At 41.2% G+C, this 13994-nt stretch overlaps 1 protein-coding gene across 3 annotated transcripts in view; it reads right to left on the bottom strand.

Moving 5' to 3' along the window:
* dock4b (dedicator of cytokinesis 4b) overlaps nt 1-13994 on the bottom strand; it is a 141068-nt gene that overhangs the window by 87465 nt on the left and 39609 nt on the right. For all 3 annotated transcript variants that reach the window (XM_069670841.1, XM_069670843.1, XM_069670842.1), the window contains exons 3-7: nt 11656-11696; nt 10066-10121; nt 9885-9981; nt 9174-9322; nt 5200-5284 (exon numbers count right to left, since the gene is read on the bottom strand). In XM_069670841.1, the coding sequence (XP_069526942.1) occupies nt 5200-5284; nt 9174-9322; nt 9885-9981; nt 10066-10121; nt 11656-11696 (428 nt within the window). The remainder of the gene's footprint in view (nt 1-5199; nt 5285-9173; nt 9323-9884; nt 9982-10065; nt 10122-11655; nt 11697-13994) is intronic.

A 13994-nucleotide genomic window follows, 5' to 3' on the forward strand; every position in this document is an offset into this window, starting at 1 on the left:
AGCTGCTGAGTCCAACTCCATAATTACCACATAGACATAGCTGGATCAATTGTGTGATTGTCTAAATTATCCCAAATAAAGGAAGATCTGTGATGACAGTTGGCTACCAAAAGCAAAGCATCAATGAGGTATCTTTACAGCAGCCAAGATAGAATGAATTTGAAGCAACTTTATTTGAAAAATTGTGATCCTTTTTTTGTAATTTTGGCGGTAATAATAAGATAGTCCTTTATTGATCCCCAGGGGGGAAATTCAGGAACATGTCATATGTCACATGTTTAAAAAAGCAAGGTCGTGGGAAGAATTTGTCAACATGTGATCTTTTAGTGAAGCTTGTTGGATTAAAAATACAACCTGGATCTCACAAATTCCTGAGAAAACATTAAAATAAAGTCCCAGAAACACAAACATCTCTGCCAGGAAGTTGGACAGCTGAGGTTAAGGGCTATTTTGAACAAAAAAATCAAATCTATCACTGTACTGACAAGATCACAAACTTCCTGGAGGGACTATATAAAGTCAAACCAAGAACACAAATAAAACGCAAACATGGATGTGATGATGTGAAAAATAGACTGTTGAGGCACTTAGGTTGCAGTCTTTAGAGCACACCCAAGAGTGCATTAGAAAGAGATGACAATATTACCGACAAAAAATGAACGCCAACCTAATCTCTAATCTCAGAGAAGATTTAAGTCTCAGAGAGCTTAGCAAACAGGAAAAACAATAAACAGTAATTGCCCAGAGTGTAAGAAATCCATCTTAAATGTATGATTTGCTTGGGAAAACACTCGCCTGTGCTGTAAAAATAAACCACTAACACGGTCCTCTAAGACTTAAACGCGCTTTAAAATTACACTGCAAATCATTTTACAGCTATAATATCTGTCAACATGATGAATATGCTTTGTTTTGTTTTGTTTTGTCGTGACTAGCCTGCCCTTTCAAAGATCCCAGAAGACAACACGCTGGAGAATTATCTCACAACAAGGCACTTACAATGTTTTTACCAGATTCCCAACCCAACAGGGCCGAGCTCCTGGTCTTTGACGCAGAATGAGTATGTCTGGTTAGGCCTAATTTATGCTGTGGGATTTCATTACAAGGTTATTTTCAGTGTGTCATTTAAGCTGGAGGAGTGTGTGGTTATATGACAACTTCAGCATGACTAGACACAAAGAGGAGACACGACAGCCTGGCAGCCTCGCTGGCATCACAAAATGCTGTGAGCAACAAGAAGAGGACGAGTGAGGTAGAGTAGGACCATGTGGGTGCCTACCCAACCGTCGTATTATTGCTCACTTGGTAATCTTTTCCTCAACAGCATGAAGCACCAAATAGAGTGAACGAGAAGGAGCTTTAAAAAACGAGGTCAAACTGAGGACACACAGAAACTTCTAGTCTTTCTACATCCCTCCATCAGAGCTGCCTTTCATCACTCACTTCTACATGACCGTTTAAGCCTCTTTCTATCCCGTTTTAAGCTAATGAAAGGAAGACCTGTGCCACACAGGCAGGAAGCAAGACAAGTGTGTGTGAAGCCACTAAGTGTGTGTGTATTTGTTAAATGATAACTGTAGTCACAGAGGACATTTTACTACCACATGTCCAAGGCCAGGCCCGAACAATCCATCACTGCCGGCCGATCTGACACCATTAATGAATTCATCGCTCTGGGATCTAAACTCTGGTCTGTTCTGCACACACTTAATACTGAGCGCGATCTCTGAGGAAATAACGGGAAGTTTAAAGCTGTTTTGCCTCAACACAACAGACAGCTCCAGCTGCACGAGACTGGGGAGCAAAAATAAAATGCTTCAAAGTGTCTGTTTTCAAAGTAAAGTCAAATAAGTCAACTTAAAAACCCAGGCGTCAGTCTCCACAGTTAAGTTCCCTACAATAGAAAGGACATCCCCATGTCCTCTCAGCACGTTGCCCCAAGCTTTGTAACTCTTTCAATTCACCATTTTTAAAGATTCCACAACAAACCAAATTCTATGCTTACAGATAAAGCTAACATACTGGTTCATGGAGCTTATTGGCAGTGTTAGGAAGCATAACATTTTAAACTAAATTTAAAGATGATATTGCTGGCTAGCTAACTCCACAGGCTACCAGGCGCTACACAGTTAATAAGCTAATGTGATTGTTAGCAAGCTAACGAGCCCGGTATGTAAAGCACAATCACCAATATCAACTTATTAAGTGCCAAATTATTACTAAAATAATACTACAATTTCACTGACTGGAGAAACTGGACCACACAGGTTCTGTTTATAACATTAACAACAGACACATTATTTGTCGGTTATTTGCATGAACATCCGGACTGCGGATGAAAATGAGCTTTACACTAACTCCGTTTCATGTTTAATATTGTACATGGTCCCTTTTGAAATAAATAAATAATTGAACATTTCCCAAAAGCCCAACATCAAAAACACAGCTTACATTTCAGGTTCAGTCACTCGAATTAGCTAAGGTGACAGCTAGCATAAAACTACTGTTTTATGCAGCAGCAAACATGTTTCAGCTTGAAAGTTGGACAAATTAACATTCAAGTTCACTCAGTAGAAGCTTACTTTGACTTTCATGGGATGCTGGTCGGGTAAAGTACATTAGGTTTACAGTAAACTCAATTCAATGGGTAGAATAATATGCTAGCTAGCCTACTCCACAGGCTACTAGGCGCTATGCAGTTAACAGGCTAACAAGACAGTTATATTGGGCACAATCACCAATATCTAATTAGCGCTAAATTATTACTAAAAAATCAGTACAATTTCACTCACTTGAAAACGTTACCACACAGATACTGTTTACATTATCAACCATAAAGCAAGACATAATTAGCTTGAATTAGCTAAGGTGACAGCTAGATTAAAGCTACCGTTTCAGGCTGCTGCAAACATATTTCAGCTTGAAAGTTGGAAATTCAGGTTCACTAGATAGAAGCTTACCTTGGACTGTCATAGGGTGCTGGTTGGGTATAGTACATTAGGTTAACAGCATCAGAGCCTTTTGCTGAAAACAGCTGCCTTCATTGGTGGAAAAGAGAAACTAAACTGAAACAACTAGCTTATGATGCTAAATGGAGGGCAAACGGTACATAGAGCTGAAGGGAACTGCAGACTCCAAGTGAAAAGTCAATGTGGGGTCTTTACAAGTTACCCCTGGGGCAAAATACTTATACACATATAAACTTAAAGAAAATATAAAAAGCCTGAGATAAATGAACACAGATAAAAGTATACAACATACTATATCTGGAATACAGCCTATTATATATAGTCTATGGCTGCCTGTATGAAATATTTTTTATAATATACTCAATGCACTGAATGTCTTCCCTTTATCCTTCTCACTATCCTCCTCATTCCTCAATGGGCAGATATCTCATAATTCCCTGACACAATGTAGCTCTCAGACTACGTTTTTCCCACAGTAACATCCCACTGACAATTCAGAACACACACAGGCACACACACTCACACCAGGTAATCCCCATCTCAATTCAATTAAGCCACACTGCACCAGAGCAGCACCAGACAGAAACAAAGAAGCTGCTCTCACAAGCGAAGATCTCACTGAAAAATATTGATGTGTTTCGAGCTCGGTGTGATTGTATGTTGTGTCTTCCTGCGAGCGTATGTGTGTGTGTTTATGTGTGAGGATTGCAGCAGTCTCAATATAAGGGAAATTGCAGTCATTTGCTCATTTTCTACGCTTTTTAATAGAGGTGCGTTAAGCTTTCATTCTGCTTCGCCTGCTTTTGTTTTGACAAACAAAAAAAGAAAACAGATGGATTAAGAGCTTCAATTACCCCTGCGAAGGGAAAACCGTCACAGTGTGTGTGTGTGTGTGTGTGTGTGTGATACTATTCTCCCCACACTGTAACAGGGCAGAGAAGTGGTTGCCACGGTAACAGTGGTTGGGGCTTGGAGAAAATGAGAAGGGGAAGCAGGGAGCAAAGAGTAGGGAAAAGATGGAGGGAGTGAGCGAGAGAGGTGTGGAGACAGAGGGAAGAGAGAGAGATTCAGACATTCAATTATACTTTATTTTAAACGTGGAAAGTTGCCAATTGATTGGCTAATATAAATAGAATATGCTGTTTATTATACTGTAAAAAGTTTCTAAAATAAAATAAAAAAATCAACATAAAATGACCGTGATAATCTTTTGAGCACTATTGAATTTAAAATCTTTCTGTGTAAATGTTGAAGTCAACACAAAGAGTCCTTTAAGTGCTGTGAAAACTGGAGTGATAGGATCAATAACCAATGAATGGCACTTGGGGTGAGATTATTGGGCACACTGCTGTTTCCAGTCAACTTTTAATCACAATTTTAAAGTCAATACAGAGGGGGGAAAAACAAGAATGCTCAGGCAAAATGGAAATTTTAACATTTACAGTTCCGTGACAGGACAAGGTCAATACCTTTGCACCTTTGTGCATCTGAAAGCCACTTTGAAAAAAGTGGCCAAGAGCTATTTGCTGTACACCCTGCAGAGAAGTCCCGTGCAAAGTTACCGTCTACTTGAGTGTGGTGGCGCCCCACATGGCTTCTTTTGTCGTCCGAAACGCTGGTACTGCAGATGAGCCAGGTACACTTGCCCTTCACACTTGTGAATAAAAACTCTCCCTCCCACTCCCTGTGGAAATCGTATGTTTTCTGCTTTTTCTTCGCGAGACCACCTTTGCTGTCCCTCATAAATGTGGCTTTACAGGCTCGCTAATGGCACTGAACTCCTCACTTTAGCTCAACTGGTGTAGCGTGTAACTGACCCGACCTGTCGATGGAGGTTGCTGCAACATTGCTGCGATTGGACAGGAGCATCACCGTTATTTATTGACAGCCTATAGGCCTATTTTCTATTTTTCTGAAACAAAAATTGTTAAGTTTTTTGTAGATTTTCTGGGGAAAATGGAGATGTTGTCTGCCAGTTTAACTCCTGCTACCTCCTGCTAGCCTTGAGGTTAAACATTCAAAGATGGCTGTCAATGACGGACAGCTTCTCACATCATGTTAGAACCTCTATGCCTGATCAGACAACGTACTGGTTAAACATCTTTCAACTGTCTGGTGCAATCATATAACGATTTCTTATCCTGCTTTTCACCTCCCTACTCCCCAAACTATGTATCAGTTTAAGAACAAGGTAGTGATATTTTGGTATGAGAGTTAGACGACCACTCACCAGCCTGTAAAGCTCTGTGACGCTGATTTCATCCGGGTCCACCATGCTGAACTCTCGCCTTGGGACCAGGTCCAAGCCGAGCTGTCTGTAACACAAAGATTCACACAGAAAACATAAGAACTCTTCATTTTGTAGCCAAAATATGCATCTGCACATGTGGGGTCTATTTAAGTTTGTCTCGTTCAATTCAGTCAACTTTCCTCCTCCGCAGACACGCAAACTAGTGCCGTCAGATCACCCGTGTCAGGCCTCTAACTAAACTTGACAGATCGTCTCTTCTTTAAAGACTGATGAAAGAAAAATACCCTCTCCCTTTACCCCCCTGCTGTCCTCTTTCTACCCCCAACTGTTCCCTCAATCTCTTTCTCTCCTCTCTCTCTTCCTTCATGTCTTCATGCCTGCTCTCCTCCTTTCCTTCCTTCTTTCCTCTCCTTTCCGTCTCCTTATCCTCCTCCAGCCCGGCCCTGCCAGCGGACCAAGGCGGCTAGAGTGTGTCTCCTTGTCAGCAATAAAAGAGACAAGCCTGGTCGAGCGTACAACAGCCCACAGCGAGGGACTGTCCACCCGTCTTTTCACTAAGGAGGTGTGTGTATGTGTGTGTTTGTGTGTGAGGAGGGCCCCACAGCAGGGGAATGAAGGAGAGTGAAGGGTAAGGACAGATATAAAAAGAGAATGACAGAAGCTGGGAGTTTTTTTGTTTCACCCCCATGGCAGGGAGAGAAAAAGAGAGGAAAGAGGAGAGAGTGCTGTCTGTGTGTGAAAGGGGGGAAGAGACTTGATTGAGTGAGGAGTGGGCCTGCAGGGATGGAAGGTGACAACAAAAGACAGAGGAGCAAGGAGAGAAGAAAAAGGCAGAGAGAGAGACGAGTTAGAGAGTTGCAGAAAGCTCGAGGAAACAAGAACTGTTAGTTAACTTAACTGTAATGCGCCATGAACCACCTTATTATTAGACCGAGATAGAATTTATATGATTAAAAATAACACTTGATCAGAATTTGGTTAAACATTTTTAGATTGACTTGTGCCTGCCTGACAGGTACAGTTTGGTATATGTGGTTATTCTGAGAGCAGGGACTAGGAATGATTCATCAAGCGGTGCATTCAAAGAAATTCGGAGATTGGAGTGAGTTGTTGGAAAGAACTGCATTCAACATTAGTGTACGTGTTATTTCAAACATTATGTTCAATCCCTGCTTGACTGTTGCAGTTCCCTTTCCACCTGCCTCAGTGAGTCGCCCCTCGACCGTCTAGAACGCTGCAAGGTTGTTGTCTAGCAGGTCAACTCTCGTTACACTCGTCGTTCTCAACAGGCTGGTCGGGACCCAAAAGTGGGTTGCGTAGCTGTTGTCAGTGGGTCACGGAAGTGTTTTCCAATGACGTGCGTGAAGTAGTAGTGTAGTTTATTCACACTCCATGTATCAGACGATTGGGTAATCCCAGCTACAGTTTCATTCTTGAAACGTGATGAGCGCGACAGTAGTTGCGTTTATTTTGCACTTTTTATTTTAAAAGGCTGCTAATTTAATGAATTGTAGACATACTGTGCTGTTCCGTCCTTCTCAGGTTCAAACTGCAACATTAAATAAATCTGAGTGGTTGAAAGTTTTCAGAAATCTGGGTCGCGATTTGTCGTTATGGAGGCTGCGCTGGGTCCCGAGACGAGACCAGTTGAGAACCACTACATTACACCCATCTTATCTTCCCTACCTTGGCTTTTGATTAAATTCAGGATTCAGTTTAAGATCCTTTTTTTCATTTATAAAGCCCTGCATGAACAGGCACCTGTGTATATCTCTGACCTGCTCCATCCCTACATCACCTGACGATCCCTCAGGTCTCCCGACCAGGGTCTACTCGTCGTCCCTTGTGTCCGACTGAAATCAAAAGGCGATCGTGCCTTTGAGTTTGTGGCTCCAACACTTCAGTCATGTTGTGTTTCACTCAGTGAGATAAGAGATTGTAAATTTGGGGTAAAGAGAACTCTGATAGAGACTCCAGTCTGCTGTGTAGTGACTGCAGTCCCTGATAACCCACAGAGCTGTCGAGGAGCATCAGGCACCCACTCCCGCCCTCTTTGGTCGTGAACATGAGCGCAGCTGTCCGTCTCTCAATGCTGTGAGTCGGCATCACAGCTTTTTTTATTCTATGATGTTTTTTAAAGTTTAATGAAGGCGGACGAGGCTCCCTGTTCATTTGCATACAGAGCGGGAAAGTGAGATCCGATCATAAGTGATCACTGATTTGAGGGGCTCGTTGATGCCAGGTGTGAACAGCTGTGCTAAGAGCCGTCCACTTGTGACTGGATCACCCAGGACACGTGGATAATACTAGATGTGAACAGGGCCACTGAAGTCAGATTGGTACCTTCCGTTTGTGTATATAAAATGTGAAAATTAGGCAAAGTCAGGCTGAAAAAATGTAATTGGCACACTTTGAAACGATGCAAACTAAAAACCCAGTCTGTTTGTTTTTTCACAGTATGCCGTCGATAAAAAGGAGCTGGCAGAGTCCAACAAAGAGACTGAAAACGCCAGAGAGCCTGATTTCAACATTTTAATGCTGCTGAGTATTTTATTAATGCCTTTTCTGCTTGATCTGCTCTGAAACAAACATCAAATATAGATATAGATAGATAGTTTTATCCATCCCTCATCCGAATGATATCAATACTGTAGCAACAAGTGGTTACTTAGTGTGTCATTAGAATTAACCTACATACAAGCCAACATTGAATTAAACTATTTTTTAATCACTTTTAGGACGTGTGAATAAATACAAATTGAAAATAAATGTGGTTATCAGAAAAGTACATCATTGCCAGAAAGGGACTTTTTTTGTTGAACCTTTTTACAGATTATCTCTTTGCTGATCTTGACTTGCACATGTGCAAGTTGTGTTTTCTGGTGAATACATTTCCTCCTGCTTTCTTTTATCATTTAAACACATCACTCATCAAGAATCTTTGCCGTGAAAAATGTAAACAAAGGCTGTCTCGCCCACGTGCTGCTAATTTCCTCGTCTGACACATACCCCCGCGGCAGCAGCTCCAGACATTCAAAATATCTAGAAAGAAATAATCAGTCTTGTCACTGTTGTTTGTTTTATAGGTCATTTAGATGCATCACTATTGTCTGTTTTATAACCACCAAACAACCCCTCTCAGGTAATAATCTCGAAGATCTCAGTTTCGTTTTTTTGGCGGCACCTATTTTTGAAGTTGTATCTGTAGTCATCGATCTTTTCTTTGTTTGTTCAGCCACAGTAGATTACTGTTAACTCGCAACACTTGCAGAGACCGGAAAAGCAGCCGCTTAGCTCCGCCTACCCTCTCTGGCAGACCAACCACTGCTGGGCGCTGTGAAAGTCGCCCCAGACACAGTCTGTAATACTGCAAAAGCAAATTTCATCAGTGGACCATAGTCTCAGTCACCATTGTGTTACCTCATTCGGCAATAGATATTCAGTATCAGTTCCTGGATTCCTTGAAATGTTCCTGCTGTAGATACTGGCTACTTGACGGCAATCAAACATCCACTACCAGTGAAGTGAAAAGCATGACATGAATTTGGCACTGCCTTGCATTGAGGAGACCAAACCGAATTCCAGATCCATGTTTTCAGATCTTTATCGAAGGCACCAAAAAAACTCTTCAAAGTTTCTTGTTCATGGTGCATTAGTATGCATTAAAAACTTTCTCGAAACTTTTTACAAAATGAAAAGCTGACAGAGTTTCCTGTGATGGATTACGGCCTCTGCTACCTGCTATTTGTTGTTTTATATATACTATATAGTGAATTGATCCCCATGGCTGCGCATCGGCAGGAAAAACTTTCATAAAACTAGTGGCAGAGTTTAACAATGAATAATCAATGACCTAAAAACAAACATTAAAACGTTATGGTCCAATGAGATGGAACTATAAAACAATGTGTTTGTGTTTGTGGGTCTTAAAAAACTGCCCTGAGTCTACTCACTCATTGCCCCAGTCCAATCTGGCTGTGATGTGCTGCTTCACGTCCCTCATGCGGTCATGGGTGAGGTGGCCCACCAGCACCTGCCTCCTCAGGTCCAGGATTTCATTCATCACGTGCCAAAGCCGGTGGAACAAATCCCCCTCGTTCTTCTGCGGAAGGAGAGGGGGAAAAACATGAGTGGAGAAGCACAGAGAGGCGATGAATGAAAGGGAGATTGACAAGAAGGAAAGACAGAATGAGGGTGACAGATAGAGGGGAGGACACAGATAAGAAGATGGAAGTATACAGTTGGATTGCGCCACCCGAAAAACATTTGTGAAAAGGAGGTGACAGAACACATTAGAGAGGAAGAGGGTGACCCAGAGAGAGAGAGAAGCCGACAGTGGGACTTAATATGAATATGTGCAAATTAGCTTCAGTGTCCTGCTGCTTTTTGCCGCAAATGTATGCACTTTGATCCGCGTGTATTCATCAGCTCAATTTAATCAGCACCCCAGATAGCTTAATAGGCCACAAACACAATCAATCCCACTAATGAGTGTGTACGAAAAAGCTTTGACTGTTTGCGGCTTTCGAATTACCCAGGGCCAAACACATCACTTCATGAGGAACCTAAAGAGGCAGCTTAGCCTAGGCGGCGGTGTTATTAAATCAATGCAAATGTGTGTGGGAGTGTGTGTGTGTGTGGTGGGCGCGGGTGTGGATTCCTACCACATAGAGCTGTTTCCACATGGCGCCCCAGTCGCGTAGCGTCGATGTCATTTCTGTGATGACGGAGTCTTCAACCGGGATGACCGTCTCAAATTGCCTGCAAACACACATGAGAATAAACTTCAAGCCTTGACCACGACCTGCACACACACACACACGAATGGGGAGAAGCATTACTTACCCTTTATTCTTGACGTGGGCATTCTTCAAGTGGATGTAGCTTGATGGGAAGATCCCCTTTGGGCACAAGATAAACAAGTTAATGAGAGGGCCATTAGCTTTCAGCGCCTGTGCTACAATGGTGCGCACAATCAATACAGTGCTAAGTGTGTTTGTGAGTTTAAAGAAGAAAACAGGGGAAGAGATAAAGAGGAAATGGGATTTAGGAGACACAAAAGATTAAAAGTGTTTGTGTGCGTGCCCTGCTTGACGCTAATAAACTGCAAGTTGTTCCCAACTGACTCAAAGATCAAAGCAGAAGTTATGTGCAAGTATCTGAGGATAAATGCACTCGCTCACACAGAGACTTTGAACACACCTAAAACTTGCCTCCTGCATAAAGCTCTATTAAAGATCTATTACTGTCAATCAGCTCATGTTTAACAATAATCTTTTTGCAGTGAGCTTAATTAAGAGGTAGAGGTTCAGTTTGGTTTTCATCTGTTGGTCTTGAAAAGCAAAGCACTTAAAATTGGCTCTGTTTGAGAGAAAGGACTGAGCGAAGAGCACCATCTGCACACACCCACACAGTCCTGATGAGAGCTCGTTGGCAGAGTAATTCTGAACACCTGTGTGGCAGCAGCAAAGGTGTAAAGGGTCTTTTATAATTAACAGATGAAGGGGCAGCAGCTAACCACATGCTATGGCCGTGCTGAGCACTTTCACCACAGAAAGGGTGAAGTTTGGCTCACTAACGGGATGATAGGTTTTGAAAAGGTACAGCTGATAGAATCTGTCACCGGGAATTGTTGCTAACGGGTGAAATGAGGGTAAAAATGAGTATTAAGCAACTGAAGAATAATTAAAGGAGCAATTCACCCCTGGAAGTCAAAGCTGGTGTTCTCTGTAATCGATAGAAGCAATAATATTTGAATTTGGCGCCGTAGCTGTGGAAAAAGTTGTACACACAGCTCGTGGTGTCGCCCATCCTACATTCTTACAACATCCAGCGTGCATTGCGCCACTCCCTCTGAAAGGGAATACAAACTTTTTCGCTGCAGGCAATGGCTCAGAGCGGTACAGAATCTGAAATATGATGAGAATATACCGGTGGATCGTCTAAAAAATCTTCAGTTTACCTATCAGAATGTTTTTATGTACCGCTTTCTAACTTCCAACGTTACCGTTGGAAGCACAACAGCGCAACTACATTATCAGTCAGCTAGTATTGTGTTGCTAATTTTAAAAGCCTTGGTCAAGATCATTAACGTTAGTAGTCAGTAGTGAGTTTGCAAAAATGACGATGGCGGTTACAGCTGGCTCGCGCACGTGGTTGCACATGATATGCATAGCGTCACCCTGTCTATTAACGGGATTGGCTCCTTAGGTTTGTGACGTCTTAAACCTGCCAATCTGAAAACATGTTGTTTAGCCTGTCCTTGGTACGCAGCAGTTTAAAAGCAGTTGATGGCGATGACTGCTTATGTTGTCCCTGATATGTCTTGTAGCTCATGAAAAACACCGCATGGAGATGTTTACAAGGTTAAACACTTGATTTTCACTGGAGGGGGGCTTTAAAACATGCACACATACTCCAAAGAAGTTTACTCACCTTGACGTTTGGATTCTTCAGGATGAATCCTCTGTACCAGCCTGCAGAAACAAAAGCACCATTTTAATTTCCAGCATGTCACTATGATTACTACTCCTATGTCTGGCTTAGACTGCAGGGTATGCAAGAATAGGTGGTGAAGACATGTAGAGTGTGAAACAATTAATAATAGAGGAATATAGAGGCAGATGCTTTGTGTGTGTCTGCTCTGATTGTGTACGTACATAAAAAAAAGTAATAAGCCCACCGCCAACTGAAGAATTTTCCACTGCAAGCAAAAGTGTCAACACCATTTTAGATTTTAACAGCCCTCAAGAGCATTGCAATACAAAGTAGCTTGTTTTTTAACAACGTGTGTTTGCAGTGACCACAGGCTAGCTCACAGTAGCGTGAAACACAAACCTACCAAAAACCCTGTAAACCACACTATGAGATGTCCTAGCAGGTGTGAAAATGCTGCGGCTTGCATACGCTTTTCTCACACCATTACACACTCCAATCTGGGTTTAGGCCAAATTAGCATGTGCTTGATGCTTTTGCACTGATGGAAACCATCTAGTACATTTACAAACTGAGGATTTAAGCTCATTCCACTGTTGTAGACATTAGCTGTATAGCTCAAATGTAAATGTACATTGTTCTAATCAGTGTTGGGTTTGGCTACAGCCTGAGTGACTTTCGTAGTCTCTCCCTGATTTGTCTTAGGCATGCATGTTCAGAGGAGCATTGAGTAATGTGTCTGCACTGTGAACACACACTCAGGATTTCCTCTATGAGTCATTTATTCAGTGGCAAAGGCCGTGTAATGTAACATCTTTTTTCTAAGTAATATGTCAGTGTCAAGTTTAGCACCTCATCTGTAATAGATCAGTAGGTTACAGTTACAGTCGGTTACTGATCAATGTCTTTAATCAGGGACTCCCTAACACTGGTAAATACACCCTAGGGGGTACTTAAAAAAAATCTGCCATCTAAAATGTGTCCATATGTTTATGCTCAGGGGGAAAATCTGCAGCAAAACAGGGTTACAAATTAGTGTTTGGTAGATCTTTTGTACATTTTTTGCCACCAGAACAAGTAAGCTACCTGCTACGAGAGGCTAACTGCACAGTGCACATCCTCCAACAACCTTATTCAGTCATAAAACCTGGACTCAAGTTGTGATTGATGATGCACAAAACCAAGTGAGCAGAAAAGTTGAAAAACTTAGCCAAAGTAATGGTTAGATGGTTTAAATTCTTAACAGTTTTTTATTAACAACTGAAACAAAAAACAACAACTGGGAAATTGTTGAAAAAGTAAGCTAGAAGTAAAGGCTAACAGGTTAGCTAAACATAACGGAGAGATGGTTAAATAAAAGTAATGGATGAACAGTTGAGACGGTCAGCTTACAGTTATGTATAAAATGGTTGAACTAGTTAACAAAAGTAGTGGATAAACAGTTAAGACCGTTAGCTTACAGTTATGTATAAAATGGTTGAACTAGTTAGCTTAAAGTAATGGTGAAAAAAACGGTTGCGAAGGTTAGCTTACAGTAGGCTAATGGATAAAAGAGTTGTAATAGTTAGCTAAAAGTAATGGATAAAGTGTTAATACTGTTAGCTAAAATTAATGGAGAAATGATTGGAATGGTAAGCGTATAGTTGAACTGTATATTAACAGTTTAAATAGTTGTATATTAACAGTTAGCTAAAAGTAAAAGATAGATAGTTGACTCAGTTAAAAATATTGGGAAAATGGTTAATATAGTTGGCTAAAATCATGGATAAATATTTTAATTTGTTAGCTAAGAGTAATTAATAATTCCATTTAAATAAATTATCAATTTATCGAGTTAGCTAAAACTTAGAGATAAATAGTTGAACAGGTTGCTAATGTAATGCATAAATAGTTGAATGAGTTAGGTTTTTAATTAACAGTTGGAAATGTTAGCTTAAAGGTGTATACACAGTTGAATTATCCAGCTTTTGTAGTATAAATGTCATGAGTTTCTAGTTTAGTTCTGGTTTTGTCTTGTATTCCGGTGTTCAGTTATTATTGTATCACATTGTCACTTTGTCTGTTGTCAAGAGTTCTTGTTTAGTTTTGTATTTAGTTTATTCTGTGTTCTTGTCAGTAGTTAGTCTTGTTTAGTTTAGTATTTCACTTGTGTCTCTTTGGTTAGAACATTCCCTGTTTTACTTTGTCACCTTGTCTCTCGTGTTGATCCACTTCCTGCCTTTGTATTTCCCGCTTGTTTGATTGTGTGCCCTGCCCTGATTGATTTCACCTGCCCTTGATTGTCTCACCTGTGTCTGATTAGCCTCACCTCTTAAGTTTATTTAGTCTTTGTGCTCCCC

The sequence above is a fragment of the Semicossyphus pulcher genome, unplaced genomic scaffold (assembly GCF_022749685.1).
Source record: "Semicossyphus pulcher isolate SPU_LCO1_2020_fin unplaced genomic scaffold, fSemPul1.0.p SCAF_20, whole genome shotgun sequence".
Classification (NCBI taxonomy): domain Eukaryota; kingdom Metazoa; phylum Chordata; class Actinopteri; order Labriformes; family Labridae; genus Semicossyphus; species Semicossyphus pulcher.